Below are 20,978 nucleotides of genomic sequence, written 5' to 3' on the forward strand. Positions count from 1 at the left end.
CGTAGTACTAGCTGGGATGATTTTTACTAACACCGGCCGCTCTGTGACTCGGCTGGGTCACAGAATGGCCGGTGTTATACGCCATGTGAACATGGCCTAAAGGCGCTTTTCAATCTACCATAGCATGAATGGTGGAACCCCAAAAATATTGATGTAAAAACGGATGTAAAAACAGATGCAATGACAGATCACGGATTTAGCAGACTAAAATCACGATCCATAAAAATCATTGAAAGTGTGAATGAGGCCTTTTGCATCTGTTTTTTACATACAGTAATGGATATGTAAAACGGACAGCAGAACCGCAGTGTGAACCCGGCCTTATGAAGAGCTAACTGACTGGACTCATCCCCGTCCTGACATACAACTGTCCGGCCCGGACCACCCCTGTAAGAGACCCCATTATCCCAACCTTTGCAGTGCGGGGCGTTGTCCGTCCAGGTGCCGTTCGGCTGGCATAGTCTGCTGCTCGCACCAATCAGCTGGTACCCAGGATCACACGTATAATGGACCTCATGATCCGCAAGATATTTGGTACCAAATTTTTTACCGTTCTCAGGAGCTTCCAGTGGAGGACAAGAGACTGAAAGAAATCATATACAAAAATATATATTCAATCAATTATATATTATTTTTTATCAGTCAGGGTGTTGTTTTTTTTTACTTTTCGATTGGTGTCAGAAAGTTATATAGATAAGTAAATGACTTCTATTTAAAAATCTCCAGTCTTTCAGTACTTATCATCTGCTGGATGTCCTGCAGGAAGTGGTGTATTCTCTCCAGTCTGACACAGTGCCCTCTGCTGCCACCTCTGTTGCCACCTCTGTCCATGTCAGGAAGTGTCCAGAGCAGTAGTGACTCCCCATAGAAAACCTCTCCTGCTCTGGACAGTTCCTGACATGGACAGAGGTGGCAGCAGAGAGCACTGTGTCAGACTGGAGAATATACACCACTTCCTGCAGGACATACACCAGCTGCTAAGTACTGGAAGACTGGAAATTTTTGAATAAAAGGAAATCACAAATCTCTTGCACTTTCTCAAATTTAAACAGAAAACAACCTTGTGAAATTGAAACTGAATTGGAAGCTGGGGATTAGCATTTCCAATGGTAAATGATGCTGTTGGTAAGTCAAATGAACATTTTATAAAGTGTGGTTAATGTGTTTAAATACAATAATTGGACATTGTCTTCAGTCGGTAGAATTATATCCTCCTACCGGCAAAAAAAGCAAAGATTTTATTACTAATGATGACATCAATCTAAATAAACCCCTGATAATAAACCCAAAGGGGGAGATTTATCAAACATGCTGTAAAGTGAACCTGGCTCAGTTGCCCCCGGCAACCAATCAGATTCCATCTTTCATTCCTCACAGACTCTTTGGAAAATGAAAGGTGGAATCTGATTGGTTGCCGGGGGCGACTGAGCCGTTTTCATTTTAAACCATGTTTGATAAATCTGCCCCAAAGTTCCTAAAAAAATCATCTATAAAGGGGCCAGATGTGGCATATAGTATATACAACATGTAATTTCTTGTGGAGCAGAGGGGTTGGTGGGTCCCCTAGGACCGCCCATAGTCTGTGCAGCTATCCTTCCATCCGGTACATGATATGTCGCTGTATACTCCGTCTTCAGCACTGACCTGGCTGGGGGTCCGGGCCGCCCTTGTTCACAGTGTTTTGCAGATTATTCAGTCTGCTTTTCATAATTCGAATTCCTTCTGCAAATCTTGTTTCTTGACCCTTTAAGAATTGCTGCATCTGTTTGATGACGGTCAGGACCTGCTGTTTGCTGGGGCAGCTCTAGGGTTAAAGACATCTGAGTAAACAGATTGCTATCACATATCCATATTATATCCTATAGAGATGAGTGAGACTGGAGCAGCTGGAGTCAGACCATTTGGCAATTGATTAGCGGCGGCTGGAGAAGCTGGATCAGCCCTAAGGAGTCTAGGAAACATGGAGACAACCTATGTCCTATGGCCGTGTCCATGTTTTCTAGGGGGCCTTAGGGCTGATCCAGCTTCTTCAGCCACCGCTAATCAATTGCCGAATGGTTGGACTCCAGCTGCTCCAGTCTCATTCATCTCTAGTTCTGAACTGAAAATTGCTAAATGTTAAACCAAGCAAAGAATTTATCAATTAGAAAAATTATTTTATAACCGATCCAACTATTCCTGCGATGCCCTGGCCCCTGGGGGCCACTTCCGCAGTGCCGGTGTTATGAGCGGGCAATGACCGAGGCAGCTGCAGGGGTTATACTTGTCACGGTATAGGCCTGAGGGCAGCACAGCTGTAGGGCCGGTCTGAGGAATCTGCGGGTGATGATGGGCATGCGATTCTTCGCTGCACTTAGTCAGGGCACCAGTTAGTGGACACCAATGCCAGGGTTCAGTAACAGCGGTTTTATTATAGATGAGGTAACTAGTAGCAACAGTTCTGTCCGGATGCAACCGGGTATATAGCAGGCTTTGACAAATAAAGCAGGAGTGGTGCTGCATAGGCTGTGAGAATACGTGCCGGATGATGGGAGTAGGAGTATGAGAGAAATAGCGTTGCTGGGTGGATTAGCTTGAGAGTAATACTTGCTGTGAATCCTTGTAGCGATGATGAGAGATAACGGAATGACACCCAGATGAGAGAGAAGAATCCGGTCACTTGAGCAGGCAGATACAGCCGAAGACTTGAATACAGCAGCAGAATCAGTCACTCTTCTTATGGTGAAAAGGCTGCAGAGAAGAAGCCCAACTCCTCTGAGGCAGGAGAGGGACGACACACATCCTCCTTGCTTGGAAGCAGGGGGAAGACTAACTTGTCAGCAGGAAGTGGGAGGTCACATGGTTGCTCCTGGCCAGAGCTAGTCGGCCATTGGAGGAACCATGGTTACAGGTCACGTGATCAACAGCCTTGCATACCACTGTACACTGTAATAATACACAGGAATACATGACAATACACATGAGAATGCACATTACCAGAGAATACTAGGGGAAAACCAGCAGCAGTTGCAGTGCAAACACTTACCAGAACAGGCATTGACACAGCAAGAGAAATGGCCATAATAGGAGTAGTAGTCTGCATGTTCTGGGACACTGCATACCTCCCTAGCAAATTTGAGCCGACCTCGGCGAATCTAGACGGCAGCAAACATGAATAGACTGGACAATCAAACAACAGGAATGAATGATGAGAGTGAGTGTGATGAGGTGTGTGTTTCCCACGCCCAAGGCACAGGTGTGAAGAGAGAGAGAATGAGAAACCCTAGTGGCAGGACTTCACCTAGGGCTGCCTAACGTACTCTGGCGACCAGGTAGCTAGTGCGTGAACCATCTGACGTGTAAGCCAGGACAACTTAACTGCTGGCGGGTGACCCTCAATATTCCAGCCAGTTAGACAGTAGGTTTTCTGTTAAATGTGTTACCCTACTGGAAAAGAGAACTGTGAAGACCTGTGTACTACCTTGGCGTGTCTGAGTAGTGTCTTGGATACCTGGAAGAGAAAAGAACAAAATAATAAAAGCAAACATACATGGGGAGCTCCCTTTCATACCACTCAATCACACACACAAGCACTCCACAGGCCAAACATACGAAAAGGTATCCAAGGTGCGATATGTATGGACAAGTGTGAAGGTTAGGTATGACTATGTGTGATAACTACTGTGTTGGGACAAGACAGAGGCGAACAAATACTGGAAACAAAAGGAAAGGGAACACAAGGGACAACAAATACTGCGAGGTCTTGAGGAGAACTGGCTCACATGAATCTGAATGAAAATCTGAGAAAAATCTGAATGAAAATCTGAGAAAAATCTGCATACAAACTGGCTCAACTAAATCTTTCCAGCTATAGAGATAATATAGACAATAATGAGACTGGATGAGAAAAAACACTCCTACATAAACTGGACTTTCTCTGAGGTATATGTAAACTGACTTCTCTTACTCAGAGGAGGAGCTATCTGTCTTAGACACTGGAAAATATACTGTTTTACAAAAGAGGCGCTCTACTCTGAGGCAATCTATGTAACTTTGTGCTTACTCAGAGGAGGAAATACAAAGACTTTGATAACACTGAAATGCAATAGTAGAAAAAGTACAATAATGAAATAAGTGCAATAATACCCTGTGTGGAACACACAATCACAGGAAAGTGCATTAGGAAGGAATGGGTTAAGTGTCTCTGTTAGGTAGAGTCTCTTTTAGGCAATTAGAACATCGTCCATGTAAAAGGCTCTGGGACAGGCACTAGAGAACCTTTTGTTACTGTAAGTGTCCATCAGCTCATGGCTGGTTAGTACAGGGAACTTGGTCAGGAGGACCAGGCACGAACCTTGAACGTTGCAGGAACTGGAACAAAACAGTTAGACAACAAAAACAGTTTAAGGGCTCTGGTCTCTGTAAGGATACTTAGCAGAAATGTCCTGGAGGACCCTGAGTAGGCTTCTTCTTTTTCTTCTTCCACGGATAGCGATAGCGTGAAGGGCCTGGAGCAGAAGCATCACTGGATGCAGTAGTGACTACAATGCTGGGCGTCACCGTGGTGATAGGAGAGATGATGGGGGCCACATGATAGGTGACGGTCGTGGTAGAAGAGGCAGCCTTAGCCACAGCAGTGGGGGCAGTAGAGGGGACTGCGGTAGTAGACGGGCCCGCTGTAGTGGAAGCTGCAGGAGTAGTGCTAGGCATAGCGGTGGCAGCTGTAGTGGCAGGCGACAGGGAAGCGAGGGCCTGCTGAATGTCCTCGATCAGCTGCTTAATCTTAGGCCCCGGTCCGAGCATCCATTGCGGCAGGGGCGGCGAATCACGCCCTGGAGGTTGCCACAGACCCGGGGATATGAAGGCCTTAGCAGAGTTCTCCCCTTTAGGGCCAGGGACTGAGGACAGAGGAGTCGGTTCACTTACGATCTGGTCACCCTCCGGTGATGTGAACCCTCCGGTGGTGAAGGCAAACTCGGAAGCGCCGGAGCGATCGGGTCCCGGTGAGACGCTGGCATCGGACGCAGGCTCCTCGTCTGGACCAGTGGAGGCCAGGGTGGAGGTCCGGCTGAGATTCTCGGGCAGGTCAGGCATAACAGGTGCTGTGGCTGCAGATAGATGCCCCTCATAGGTCATCATCTTGCTACTTTCTGCCCGGATCTTGTAGCAGGAAGGGGAGGAGCAGAGGGCTGGAGGATCAGGTCTCAGAGTCTGCCCGGCAACAGTGACGTCATCCGGCCCAGGCAGCCAATCAGGAGCAGTCAATGGAAAGTCTATGGCGCTGGGCGATTCCCGCGCTTTGGCAGCATGGCTGTTAACCCCCTCCTCTCTGGGGTATGGCGCAGCCAGAAATTGAAGAAGACGGCGGCCATCTTGTGTACTGTTTAGGGCCCGAAACACCTCAATCACCCCCATAGTAATCGGCAAAGTCTCTAGGGGGTTTCAGTACAGTTCTGGGGCACTGACAGTTGACACAACACAGTCTGTATCCTGTTCGTGACGCCAAAAATGCGATGCCCTGGCCCCTGGGGGCCACTTCCGCAGTGCCGGTGTTATGAGCGGGCAATGACCGAGGCAGCTGCAGGGGTTATACTTGTCACGGTATAGGCCTGAGGGCAGCACAGCTGTAGGGCCGGTCTGAGGAATCTGCGGGTGATGATGGGCATGCGATTCTTCGCTGCACTTAGTCAGGGCACCAGTTAGTGGACACCAATGCCAGGGTTCAGTAACAGCGGTTTTATTATAGATGAAGTAACTAGTAGCAACAGTTCTGTCCGGATGCAACCGGGTATATAGCAGGCTTTGACAAATAAAGCAGGAGTGGTGCTGCATAGGCTGTGAGAATACGTGCCGGATGATGGGAGTAGGAGTATGAGAGAAATAGCGTTGCTGGGTGGATTAGCTTGAGAGTAATACTTGCTGTGAATCCTTGTAGCGATGATGAGAGATAACGGAATGACACCCAGATGAGAGAGAAGAATCCGGTCACTTGAGCAGGCAGATACAGCCGAAGACTTGAATACAGCAGCAGAATCAGTCACTCTTCTTATGGTGAAAAGGCTGCAGAGAAGAAGCCCAACTCCTCTGAGGCAGGAGAGGGACGACACACATCCTCCTTGCTTGGAAGCAGGGGGAAGACTAACTTGTCAGCAGGAAGTGGGAGGTCACATGGTTGCTCCTGGCCAGAGCTAGTCGGCCATTGGAGGAACCATGGTTACAGGTCACGTGATCAACAGCCTTGCATACCACTGTACACTGTAATAATACACAGGAATACATGACAATACACATGAGAATGCACATTACCAGAGAATACTAGGGGAAAACCAGCAGCAGTTGCAGTGCAAACACTTACCAGAACAGGCATTGACACAGCAAGAGAAATGGCCATAATAGGAGTAGTAGTCTGCATGTTCTGGGACACTGCATTCCCCAATAAACATGTAGCCCTTTATGTCCCTGTCTTCTTTGGGGGAGCTGGTGAAAATAATTGATACTTACCTACCCTGGTCCCCACTGTCCCTGGTTCAGCAACGTCCAGTCCTCCTGCTGATCTCTGATTGTTCATAGGTGAGATGTCTTAGCAGGATCTTATCTCACTTTTTGTACATTGTTATGTGGGCGGCCATCTTGCCTGGGCTGTTCTTAGCATTTAGTGACATGCTTTACAACAAGACTCATGGACATAGACGACAATAGACAGACTCTGTCCCCTTGATATGAATGTGAGACATTACTGAGCGCGCTCTGTGACCTGTGAAGAGGTCATTCCACAGGGAGCTGCTATTGTCTCCTCTATCTACTGGTGTCACATGATGCTGCAATACTGTACAGATCACTTTACTGCAGCCTCCTCTTATCACCACAGACACAACAGGAAGTCTCAGCTTAGTTGTAGCCCCAGTGGTGAGAATGAGAACTGCAAGATATCAGGATTATTTTATAATACAGATAGAAAAATGGAAAATTAGGAAAAATGTCACCAAAAGTTCTTAAAAAATCAGTTTTTGACATAAACAAACATTATTTATACTCCTTTCCTGATGACACATTACAGTTAATACTTCCATCCTGCTGTTATTGCCCATACTGTGCCTACTGCTGCCCCATGTGCCCCTATTATTTTACCTATAATGTTTCCCAGTAGCCCAAAAATACTATGCTTCAGATATAACAATGCCAGAAGATGAGAACATCAATAAGGGGGCTACACAGAGGGGGTCCATCTATAAGGTGGCTACACAGAGAGGGGACATCTATAAGGGGGCTACACAGAAGGGGTCCATCTATAAGGGGGCTACACAGAGGGGGACATTTATAAGGGGAATACACAGAGGGGGGCCATCTATAAGGGGGAAACACAGAGGGGGGACATCTATAATGGGGAATACACAAAGGGGGGGGGGCATCTATAAGGTGGCTACACAGAGGGGGGCCATCTATAAGGGGCTACACAAAGGGGGTACATCAATAAGGGGGCTACACAGAGGGGATCCATCTATAAGGGTGCTACACAGAGGGGGTCAATCTATAAGGGGGCTACACAAAGTGGGGGCATCTATAAGGGGGCTACACAGAGGGGGGCCATCTATAAGGGGGCTACACAGAGGAGGCCATCTATAAGGGGGCTACACAGAGGAGGCCATCTATAAGGGGGATACACAGAGGGGGGCCATCTATAAGGGGGATACACTTGTTAAGTTATGATCCTGTTCAGAAAATAATCACTAGGAACCACAATCCTGCTGATGTTTGATGCAGCTATGTATGACCCCAATCATCATCACAGCATCAGTTTTTAAAAGTGTATTCCACTCAAACATAACTTTTGATATGTTGCTGCCCATGGTGAGACTAACAATTTCTTCCATACTTTTTATTATCTATTCAGTCTCCTTCCCCCAGTTCTGAGCTGCAGCTTTCTGCTGAAGACACAAAAATCTGTGTGCAAGCTTTTCTCTCTGTCTCCACCTCCTCCCCCCTCCCTTCTGAGACGGCTGATGTAAACAAGTCCCTGGCTGGCTGTATCTGCAACTTTATATCAACTTTGGTGGGTGGAGGGGGAGACAGATAGAAAGGCTCGCACATGGATTTTTGTTTCTTTGGCAGAAAGCAGCAGCTTTAAACTGATAGGATGTTTTCTGTGAAAATAGTAGGCATAGATTGGTATGAGAACTCTTTGAGTTGAAATGTTTAATTCTCTAAAGCAATGAATGCGTTCGAATAAATCTGTAGCTCATAGTCTCTGTGCAGTTTAAATCTTTTTGGTGCGTACAATATTTTCTCAGAAAAACATTAACTAATAATAATAATAATAATAATAATAATAATTCATTATTCACCAAATAAGAAGAATATTTTTTTTTTTTCTGAATTTTTTCCCGAACCAAATATACAAAGCCAAAAAGATGTTGTAATCATTTCCTGGAGTTAAAGTAAAAGTTGATGAAGTCTAATGAACTGTGGCCAAGTCAACTGGTTTCAAAAGTTATATAGATTTATAATTTACTTTTTTTCAAAAAATCTCCAGTCTTCCAGTACTTATCAGCTGCTGTATGTCCTGCAGGAAGTGGTGTATTCTCTCCAGTCTGACACAGTGCTCTCTGCTGCCACCTCTGTCCATGTTAGAAATTGTCCAGAGCATAAAAAACCTCTCCTGCTCTGGACAGCTGTTCTTTTATTACTGCAATGATATACATTGAACAACGGCCATTGTTTGGCACTTAACTTTACTGACCTCGATGAATATCAATGCAGTATGAAAAGAGTGTCCGTTGTTTTAATGGAAAACAGTGACTGTTCTTTTAAAAAATAGTACTTTGTGTGAACATAGCCTTATCCATTAGTGAATCACAATCTGATATATACAATGGTGTGCACGTCAGTCGCAGATGGTTGCATCTTGTATTCCATCTGCTTTGTATGATAGAGTTCTGGGTGGTCACTGCCATATGGAGGATCAGAGCTGGATCAGCAGACCTGGATCATCGCTCTGTTCACTATCAATTAGTTCATCTCTTTCATGACTTATCACTGTAAATCCCTGACCATATGTGTTACTTTATCTGTGTCCTGTTGGTCGCACATGGTTCAATACAATTATCGTATATGTGATTCAATGCTAAAGTTTGTGTGGCCTCTAAATCCCCCCTCCCCCACATTTCTGTATCCACAACCTGTTAAAAATGTACAATACAGACCAGGACATGGAGATAGAGGAGCAGCTGCCTATCACACCTATGGCTGATACTAATGCTGCTAAGCCTATTTTAAAAACCAACGCCAGGATGTTGGCATATAATTTGACCAAACCATACTGCCCCGTGTACCAACATGCAGGTCTCCTGGTTCACACGGGTCCCTACGCTAACTCCACACTGTGTCGGTCGGTGGCCGCCAACCCCGCAAGGCGTGCACCTGCAGGGAAGGGAGGCCATGGAATGGCCCTGCAACCCCAATGTCACAGGACCAGACCCAAAAAGCCCCACCAATACCCAGCCAGCACCACCGGCGGAGAAGGCTGCCCACAAACAAGTATGAATATGGTATTACACTCACCACCACTGCTGCAAACAGAATGGGAAAAACATGGAGGTACTGACATGTGAGCACAGGTATATTCTGCTGATTTGGGTCACGTGGGTCTTATAAAGGGGAGTGCCAGCCGCTGAGAGAGGGAGAAATGTAAAACACGACATGGAGAGAGAGGAACGGCTGCACATCACACCTATGGCTGATACTAATGCTGCTAAGCTTATTTTAAAAACCAACGTCAGGATGTTGGCGTATAATTGACCAAACCATACCGCCCCGTGTACCACATGCAGGTCTCCTGGTTCACATGGGTCCCTACGCTAACTCCACACTGTGTCGGTCGGGGCAGCCTTCTCCGCCGGTGGTGCTGGCTGGGTATTGGTGGGGCATTTTGGGTTTGGTCCTGTGACATTGGGGTTGAAGGACCATTCCATGGCCTCCCTTCTCTGCAGGTGCGCGCTTTGCGGGATTGGTGGCCACCGATCGACACAGCGTGGAGTTAGAGTAGGGACCCATGTGAACCAGGAGACTTGGATCAAATTATATACCGACACCCTGGCGTTGGTTTTTAAAATAAGCTTAGCAGACTTAGGCTTAGGAGACTTCTTCTTAAAGTAAATTCTTCTCCACCACGTTCTGTGAAACATTCGCACTGTCTATATATATCATCAATAGAAATACCACCCACATAATCATCACTTTACTTCTTAAGCCATTTACAAAGCGGCAATTTATACCTCATCGAGCTCCTGCCCTGAGACGAAGCCATTGACTGTTGTGCGAGCGGTATGGCGCGTACACTGGCCGCTTTCTCTGGCTTTCCCTCTTTAGCAGTGTGTGACATACGGGCTTAGCGGTGACTGAGGGGCGACCACAGATCTGACCTGCAGCCTTCCCACTCACAGCAGCGGCAGAAAACCTCATCTGAATGGTAAATGCACAAAAACAAGTTGTTTCTACAGATCCTGTTACATGATACTGCAGTAATATGTCATAGGATCAGCAGTAATATGTCATAGGATCAGCAGTAATATATGTCATAGGATCAGCAGTAATATGTCATAGGATCAGCAGTAATATGTCATAGAATCAGCAGTAATATATGTCATAGGATCAGCAGTAATATATGTCATAGGATCAGCAGTAATATGTGTCATAGGATCAGCAGTAATATATGTCATAGGATCAGCAGTAATATATGTCATAGGATCAGCAGTAATATATGTCATAGGATCAGCAGTAATATATGTCATAGGATCAGCAGTAATATGTCATAGGATCAGCAGCGTTTGCCCAGTGATATTAGGGATTCCATGGAGATTGTGCGCTACGGTGATTGTCTGTTGTTTCACTATGTGATCGGCCCAAACAAGTTTTCTACATCCCAAACTATTTCCTTATGTTGGATGTTTCCTATGTCTGTTCTCCTGGAAAGAATTATCAGACATAACTTAGAAGACACCGTGAGGATATAACATAACAGTCTGTAAATAGAAACAAGGGATTGTAAACAGTAGTATCCACCATATGGGGAGGGCTCCACAGTACATACCCCCCCCCCACCCACCCCCTTTTCCTGGTATTATTGGCTATAGTCACCCACTCTGAACCCATCTATCTGTCTAAGCTTAATAAGCAGGAAGGATTTACTAGCATTTATTTCTAGTATTCTACATCTTATACGGTAGAAATTAAAGTGTCGCGGTCGTTATAACTTTCAAAATCTATATCAGCAGGGGATGTGATATAAAGAATTATTGCAATTTATATGCATTATTTTTTTCCGTTCTCATGCTTTCTAACAAATCTATACTTACTTCTATCCAGGTCCAGTCACCTGAACGCTGCTATATAACAGCTATACTTACTGTATCCAGGTCCAGTCTCCTGAGGGCTGCTATATAACAGCTATACTTACTGTATCCAGGCCTAGTCTTCTAACGGCAGCTTTATAACAAATCTATACTTACTGTATCCAGGTCCAGTCTCCTGAAGGCAGCTACATAACAGCTATACTTACTGTATCCAGGTCCAGTCTCCTGAAAGCAGCTATATAATAGCTATACTTACTGTATCCAGGTCCAGTCTCCTGAAGTTTGCTATACAACAGCTATACTTACTGTATCCAGGTCCAGTCTCCTGAAGGCAGCTACATAACAGCTATACTTACTGTATCCAGGTCCAGTCTCCTGAAAGCAGCTATATAATAGCTATACTTACTGTATCCAGGTCCAGTCTCCTGAAGGCTGCTATATAACATCTATACTTAATGTATCCAGATTCAGTCTCCTGAGGGCAGCTATAACAGCTATACTTACTGTGTCCACTTCCAGTGTTCTGAAGGCTGCTATAGAACAAAGCTATACTTATTGTATCCAGGTCCAGTCTCCTGAAGGCTGCTATATAACAGCTATACTTACTGTATCCAGGTCCAGTCTCCTGAAGGCAGCTATATAACAGCTATACCTACTGTATCCAGGTTCAGTCTTCTGAAGTTTGCTATACAACAGCTATACTTACTGTATCCAGGTCCAGTCTCCTGAAGACAACTATATAACAGCTATACTTACTGTATCCAGGTCCAGTCTCCTGAAGGCTGCTATATAACAGCTATACTTACTGTATCCAGGTCCAGTCTCCTAATGGCAGCTTTATAACAAATCTATACTTACTGTATCCAGGTCCAGTCTCCTGAAGACAACTATATAACAGCTATACTTACTGTATCCAGGCCCAGTCTCCTGAAGGCTGCTATATAACAGCTATACTTACTGTATCCAGGTCCAGTCTCCAAACGGCAGCTTTATAACAAATCTATACTTACTGTATCCAGGCCCAGTCTCCTGAAGGCAGCTATATAACAGCTTTACTTACTGTATCCAGGTCCAGTCTCCTGAAGGCAGCTATATAACAGCTATACTTACTGTATCCAGGTCCAGTCTCCTGAAGGCGGTTATATAACAGCTCTACTTACTGTATCCAGGTCCAGTCTCCTGAAGGCAGCTATATAACAGCTATACTTACTATATGCAAGTAAGGTCTCCTGAAGGCAGCTACAATATATAACAGCTTTTCTTACTTGCATCCAGGTCCAGTCTCCTGAAGGCTGTTGTATAACAGCTACACTACAGCCTTTAGGAGACTGGACGTAGATACAGTAAATATAGCTTTTATATAGCAGCCTTTAGGGGGCTGGACCTGGATACAGTAAGTATAGCTGTTATATAGCAGCCTTCAGGAGACTGGACCTGGATGCAGTAAGTATATCTGTTATATAACTGCCTTCAGGAGACTGGACCTGGATACAGTAAGTATAGCTGTTATATAGCAGCCTTCAGGAGAATGGACCTGGATACAGTAAGTATAGCTGTTATATAGCTGCCTTCAGGAGACTGGACCTGGATACAGTAAGTAAAGCTGTTATATAGCAGCCTTTAGGAGACTGGACCTGGATACAGTAAGTATAGCTGTTATATAGCTGCCTTCAGGAGACCGGACCTTGATACAGTAAGTATAGCTGTTATATAGCTGCCTTCAGAAAATTGGATCTGGATACAGTAAGTATAGCTGTTATATAGCAGCCTTCAGGAGACTGGACCTAGATACAGTAAGTATAGCTGCTATATAGCAGCCTTCAGGAGACTGGACCTGGATACAGTAAGTATAGCTGTTATATAGCAGCCTTCAGGAGACTGGACCTGCATACACTAAGTATAGCTGTTATATAGCTGCCTTCAGGAGACTGGGCCTGGATACAGTAAGTATAGCTGTTATATAGCAGCCTTCAGGAGACTGGACCTGGATACAGTAAGTATAGCTGTTATATAGCTGCCTTCAGGAGACTGGACCTGGATACAGTAAGTATAGCTGCCTTCAGGAGACTGGACCTGGATACAGTAAGTATAGCTGTTATATAGCAGCCTTCAGGAGACTGGACCTGGATACAGTAAGTATAGCTGTTATATAGCAGCCTTCAGAACACTAGATCTGGATACACTAAGTATGGACATAATGAAAAGACCTACAACTAGTAAAATAATGAACCCCAGTGCCCAGATAGTGTAATATAATGCAATAATAAGTGCAATAATTAATGTAATGCTCTGATAGCAACACTCAGTGCATATATAGAGTGTCATCTACCATTATAAAAAAAGAGTGTATACAGCAGCCAGATAAGTAGTGTCATCCAACAACCAGAAAGCATCAGGTGTCATCATCAAGCACCATACATCATACGGATAAATAGCACCAAAGAGGATTCCATTACACAGTAACAGGCAGTGTGATACAGTGTCCATTCACTGACAGTAACTGCCCCCATAAGTACCATAAATCTTCCTGCTTCATCTTATATATTCTTGCTTTTACACCAAAGCTGAGCTCCTTTGTCCATCTGGAATCAAGCTCATCCTAATGGTTACGCAGCCTGCAGCCTATGTGTTAAATCATAGGTTAAGAATATATAATGCTTTGGGATCTGTGGTCTTGACTTTGGCATTTTGTCCTCAAATGTTGAGCAATATTAGAAGAAATAATAACTTTAATATGCATACGAGTTCCGAAGAGAACACAAAGTACTGAGAAAATATAATATAGTTTGACCAGATCATATTCTTTCTTCTTCATGCTGTGGAAACTTTCAGAATTCTCACGAGTCTAGAAACAATGGCATAGCTACCATGGAGGCAGACCACGCAACTGCTACGGGGCCCATGTGGCTGGGAAGCCCGCCCCTTCCGACCCCATAATAATGTACAAAAAATACTAAAATATATATTGCATCTCTGGCCACAAGAGCCTTCCTCCCATGCAAATATCATTACGGTTAGGGGATGGGGGGGAAACAAAACAAAAGACAATATGCTCACCTGCTCCCTTGGCTGAGCTGCACCGAATCACTGGGCTCCAATACCCCGCTGGGTGTCCTCTCCTCCCGGTGTCTGCGTACGTCACCACCGGGGTTGAACATAATAAGCGGGTGGGATTCCGCCCAGCCAATCAGTTACTGCAGCAGTGTCCCGTCCCAATCACTGACTGCCTGAGCGGGGCATCCCTCACCCAGGTCATGGCGTAGGCGGATGGGAGCTAAGAAGACAGGAATGGGATGCAGCACTGCGCGGGCACCAGGAGAGGCGAATATGATTTCTTTTTTATGTTCCCCAGCCCGGAATAATTATTTGGCCGGTGCCAGACTTTCCCTTTAAAGTGATTGTACTAATTCAACCAGTACATAAAAATTTTCATATCACCTGATGACAACTGCCACACAAATTCTGATGGTGCCCTTCACTTTTTAAACCGCCACCTGGTTCCCAAAATCTACTCCATTTTCAGTTTATGCAAATGAAGTATTTTGGTGCGCTGGAGGTGGGCCCAGATTGCAGTGGATTGCAGAAGGTGCCACCCAGGGGAGGAGGCATCGGTGCCCTGGAGGAGGGCCCAGATTGCAGAGGATTTCAAGTCCACCCAGGGGAGGAGACATCGGTGCACTAGGGGCGGGCCCAGATTGCAGAGGATTGTAGGTCCACCCAGGGGAGGAGACATCGGTGCACTGGGGGCGGGCCCAGATTGCAGAGGATTGCAGAAGGTGCCACACAGGGGAGGAGACATCGGTGCACTGGGGACGGGCCCAGATTGCAGAGGATGGCAGAAGGTGCCATCCAGGGGAGGAGACATCGGTGCACTGGGGACGGGCCCAGATTGCAGAAGGTGCCACCCAAGGGAGGAGACATTGGTGCACTGGGGGCTGGCTTAGATTGCAGAAGGTGCCACCCAAGGGAGGAGACATTGGTGCACTGGGGGCACTGGGCCCACCTCCAGTACACGAAAAAGGGATATATAGAAAAGGGAGCAGATCTCAGGAACCAGGAGGGCACCATCAGAATCTGCATGGCAGTGCCCATCTGGTCATATGAAAATCTTACATGCTGGGTGAAGTGGTACATTCACTTTAATAATAAAGCTAAAAGAAATTTAAAAGAAAAAAAGAAATTTGTGAATTATTGTGAATTATTTTTCTACAGCAAAATAGATTTGTAGGTTGAAACCCGCTGGAGCACAATATATGTATAATATATATATATTACAGAAGAAAAATATATGGGCCTGCAGCATGACGGGGTCATCGACCTATAACACGGTTGGTTTCAATGGGACCGCATTTGATGAAAGACGTTATGACTAATGCGGTTTGGAAGCTTACACTAATACTTGTGAGAGACTGGAGAAAGTTGGACGGAGACCGCGAGGCAGGAAAAAGTAGCTGGTGAAGATAAATTGTGAGGACAGGCCGCTTAATCTCTGATCCAGCCGTATCATAAATTGTAAGTTTGGAGGTTAGATATGTCGGACACTAATCACATCCATCCGTATGAGGCTGATTAAGATTTGGAGAAGGTTGTGCTTTCTGAACAGTGAAATATGTCATGCTTTACCCGGGAGATCTGAAGTCAAAGGTTACGGATTGAGATGAGTGAATCCTGAGCAGACTCTGGTTTATCCGAACCTAAACTCTAAATATTTGATTGCCGGTGGCTGAAGAAACTGGATGCAGACCTATGGTCTATGGCTGTATCCATGTTTTCCGGGACTCCCTAGGGCTGCATCCAACTTTTTTAGCCACCAGTAATGAAATGCTAAGAGTTTAGGTTTGGATAAACCCGAGTCGCCTAAAAGTCCGCTCACCTCTAAGTGATGGATACAAAATTGTACATATGAATTTCAGAAGTTCTCTGATTGGGACAGTCCCTGCCTGCTAGAAGGGGCTCTCTTGGCTTCTGTTGGGTTATTTAACCCTATGGAAACATTTAGCATATACAGTCGGAGCTAGGTGCTATCAGCTATGTTTGTTAACAAATCAATGCCAAAAATACAGGTGTTCTTAGGCTAGGGACAGGATGACACAAGGACAGGTGAGCCCTGAAGCTGGCACTTACCCTGCTGTCCCTGCCTACTTGCCTCAGAAGCCCTAACCGGCAACAGACAACTGGACGGCAAACCCTGTTCTCAGCTAGGTGCAACACAGAACAAAACAAGACAAACACACAAAATAAGGCAAGGTCAGAGGTCAAGGTCAACAACATACTAGCAGCGCAGTACAATACAGAATCTAAGTGGGTAGTCAAATAGTCAAGAGCCAGAAGTCAGATAACCAGAAAAGCAATGTAGGAAACAACGGTAGGTCAGGATACACTAGTAAACTAGGCACTATTGCAGGCAAGGAACAATTGAATGGGGAGGATACTTATGGGGCGCAGCCCCAGGACACATACTACAGATTCACTGGCAGTGCCAGCCACGAATCACTACAGCAAGACCCAGATCAGCTGAGCCGCTCAGCCGGGAACAGGTAGCCCCAGCTGTGGCATAATGAATGGATGCCAATGCGCCCCCAGCAACCAGACCAGCCAGGCCAATTGCTAGGGACGCCGCCTGCTCCCTTTTGGGACAGCTGTGCGGCAGAGGCGGGAGCCGAACACACGTCACGGTTTCTGACAGGTGACCTACCTCGGGCACGTGAACCTCAGTGGATACTAACCCAGAGATTACCCAAGACTTCACCACCTCTCCAGGCTAGAGTTTCTCTCCACAACCTTCATGTGCCTCCATGTCTTCATGAACCTCCCTCGTCTTGCTCAATACTCAGTTATGACTGGCCAGCTTGGCTATTTGCCCACGGTTCTCATGTGCATTTTTGAAGGAAGATTAAGAGAAGCACAACATATTTCTGCAGCTTTGGGGCTTCTCCATATTCAGGGGCTTAACTACCACTGTAGCAGCCATAGCAGATGCTACAGGGCCCGCGGCATCAGGGGGCCCAGTGGCCTGCTCCTGCAATACACTGACGCCCCTGAACTGTCATCATTTGCAGCACCAGGTGGCCGACTGTGCCCCCCAGGTTCCGCAAATGTCCCTTTAACAGTAAGCACCCCTAACGAGCGCTTGCAGTTATAAAGTTATGGCTACACTTGACCGCTTAGTGGTCAGTCAGGAAGGAAAGGTTGCGGTCCAATCAACCGTTTTCTATGGGGCCCAGCCAATTCTAGTTACACCCCTGTCCACATTCCATTTGAACCCCAAAAAAAGTTTTCTTATCTTTATCCGTACGTCTCCCCTCCCAGGACCCCCATCATTCCCATCAACAGGGACAAATTGGTCAATGGAATATATACAGCCAGCGCTCCAGTCTTCCTCTATTGGCACCTCTGAACATTCTCACACACTGAATTTACAACCGTTCAGTATTCCCACAGATAATGAATAGCGCACGAGTGGCAACATTTTCTCCAGTGGTTAGACCCCCACCAATCAGCCCTTTATCCCCTATCATAAAGTGACTCCACCAACCCAACCCACCAAACCGCTAGCACCATCCATTTGATGAGAGTAAATACTTTCTGGTGCCTTGGTTAGAGCAAAAATTATCTTTTAATCTGTAGAGGGCAAGTGGCCTAGAGTGTCTGTGCCCCAAGTCTGCAACGCCTCTCCGTTCTTCCTCCCCACCCTCCTCATCATTAGTAAGGCCCCCAGGCAGGATTTCTATTCATCGTTCGTCTAACCACTGCACCTGTGTCACTGTGTGAGGAATAGGAAGAATCCTGCCTTGGGGCCTTACTAATGATGAGGAGGGTGGGGAGGAAGAAAGGAGAGGCGTCACAGATATATACAGTCCAGCATACCATTATATATATATACAGCCCAGCATACCATTATATATATACAGCCCAGCATACCATTATATATATAAAGCCCAGCATAACATTATATATATATAAAGCCCAGCATAACATTATATATATATATACACCCCAGCATACCATTATATATATACAGCCCAGCATACCATTATATATATATACAGCCCAGCATACCATTATATATATATATATACAGCCCAGCATACCATTATATATATATATATACAGCCCAGCATACCATTATATATATACAGCCCAGCATACCATTATATATATACAGCCCAGCATATCATTATATATATATATATATATATATACAGCCCAGCATATCATTTTATATATATATATATAGCCCAGCATACCATTATATATATACAGCCCAGCATATCATTATATATATACAGCCCAGCATATCATTATATATATATATACAGCCCAGCATATCATTATATATATATATATATATATATATATATATATATATATATATATACACAGCCCAGCATACCATTATATATATACAGCCCAGCATATCATTATACATATACAGCCCAGCATATCATTATATATATATATATACAGCCCAGCATATTATATATATATATATATATATACAGCCCAGCATATCATTATATATATATATATATATATATACACACACAGCCCAGCATACCATTATATATATACAGCCCAGCATACCATTATATATATACAGCCCAGCATATCATTATATATATACAGCCCAGCATATCATTATATATATACAGCCCAGCATATATATATATATAATATATATATATACACACACACATACACACCCCAGCATACCATTATATATATACAGCCCAGCATACCATTATATATATATATATATACAGCCCAGCATATCATTATATATATATATATATATATTGATATATATATATTGATATATATATATATATATACACCCCAGCATACCATTATATATACACACCCCAGCATACCATTATATATATATACAGCCCAGCATACCATTATATATATAAATATCAGAAGCAACATCTTTCTATCTTTCTATGAGCAATATCTTAACAATAAGCGATGCTTTTAGAACCAGACTTCTGTCTAAGAAGGTTCCTTTTAAAGACTATTGAATAGGAAACCCTTAAAGCTCAGCTCTTCATCATTAAATTATAGTAAATATTAAACTTTCTGCAAAAACTTGAGCAGGCGCTATATAAAGATGATGTGAGAGAGTCCGGTGAGCCGAGCGCTTAGGTATGCGGGGATGGACTCCCATAATACGCCTTCTGTTCAGCACTTCTGTTTGCCAGCAGTCCAGGAAGCCATAATAAACACCAACCTGTAAAAAGGCAGCACAGTTTACTAGAGTCCTGAAAGAAGCCGAGCGCTGCCTCCAGAGCTGCACTCATCATTCACCCGGAGGAACAGGGACTCTTTCTCTGCTGGACGGAGACTCAGAGAATACATCATCTCTACATGTTTTATCTATTGATTCCTGGGACAAAATGGACCTCGGGGTCAGGAGTCAGAGGAACATTTACTGTGTTCTGTTTCAATAAAGAAGATGGTCTCAGTAAAAGAAGGAGCTAACCTGTTAACTCTCCCTCCACACACACAACTCCCCAGGTGGCTGCAAACCTGCTGGTCCTAGTGCCGGCTGCCTGGAGCAGCTATTGGGGAAGGGGTTAAAGGGGTACTCCAGCGGAAAAAAAAATTCTTTCAAATCAACTGGTGTCAGAAAGTTATATAGGTTTGTTAATTTACTTCCATTTGAAAATCTCCAGTCTTCCAGTACTTATCAGCTGCTGCATGTCCTGCAGGAAGTGGTGTATTGTCCCCAGTCTGACAAAGTGCTCTCTGCTGCCACCTCTGTCCATGTCAGGAACTGTCCAGAGCAGGAGAGGTTTTCTATGGGGATTTGCTGCTGCTCTAGACAGTTCCTGACATGGACAGAGGTGGCAGCAGAGAGCACTGTGCCAGACTGGAATGAATACATAGCTTTCAGAACATACATCAGTTGGTAAGTACTGAAAGACTGGAGATTTTTTTGTAAAAAAAAAGAATTAAATTACAAATCTATATAACTTTCAGAAACCAGTTGATTTGAAAGACTTTCTTTTTCTGCTGGAGTACCCCTTTAATTTAGGGGTCAGAGGGAAGCAGTGGTCATACAACATACAGCACCACATGTGCACGGCAGTGATAGGAGATGTCTGGATGAGACCCTGGAGAGTGGAAGCACTCACCACTTGGGTTATGTCTATGCACACAGGATCTATGCTGCCTGAACACCGAAGTAGAAAAGCACCACAGCCTCACTCACACTCAGTCCTGTCTGCTAGGGACAATACTGATTTACATAAGCCGGCCCCTTTGCCACACAGGTGACATACAGATGCAATATGGATACATTATGGATCATTATGGATCTATGTAGCTACACAGCATGTGAACGTGGACGCAGGGCCCGCTTCTGCCATGAGGCGGAATGAGCCTTCCGCCTCAGGCGGCAGATTTTGCGGTCCGGCAGGGGGGCGGCATTATGTCCCCCCTGCTGTCATTTTTGTTAAGTATCACTTAACAAAAATGACAGCGGCCGCTCACCTGTCCCGTCGCCCGCGCTCCACATCCCGTCAGGTCCCGCGATGTCACCCTGCAGCTGTCACGGATCTCCAGGCTGTGGTGAGTGCCTGGGGTCGGTGGGGGCCGCCCCGCGCGACCCGATCACCACAGCCTGGAGGTCCGTGACAGCTGCAGGGT

At 45.1% G+C, this 20,978-nt stretch overlaps 1 protein-coding gene across 2 annotated transcripts in view; it reads right to left on the bottom strand.

The window, feature by feature from the left end:
* Positions 1-20,978, bottom strand: part of FBLN7 (fibulin 7) — a 53,242-nt gene that overhangs the window by 19,331 nt on the left and 12,933 nt on the right. For both annotated transcript variants that reach the window (XM_069954547.1, XM_069954546.1), the window contains exons 2-3: positions 1,645-1,804; positions 413-583 (exon numbers count right to left, since the gene is read on the bottom strand). In XM_069954547.1, coding sequence (XP_069810648.1) covers positions 413-583; positions 1,645-1,762 — 289 coding nt within the window. In that variant the 5' untranslated portion in view covers positions 1,763-1,804. The remainder of the gene's footprint in view (positions 1-412; positions 584-1,644; positions 1,805-20,978) is intronic.

Source organism: Dendropsophus ebraccatus, chromosome 15, assembly GCF_027789765.1.
Source record: "Dendropsophus ebraccatus isolate aDenEbr1 chromosome 15, aDenEbr1.pat, whole genome shotgun sequence".
In the NCBI taxonomy this organism is placed as follows: domain Eukaryota; kingdom Metazoa; phylum Chordata; class Amphibia; order Anura; family Hylidae; genus Dendropsophus; species Dendropsophus ebraccatus.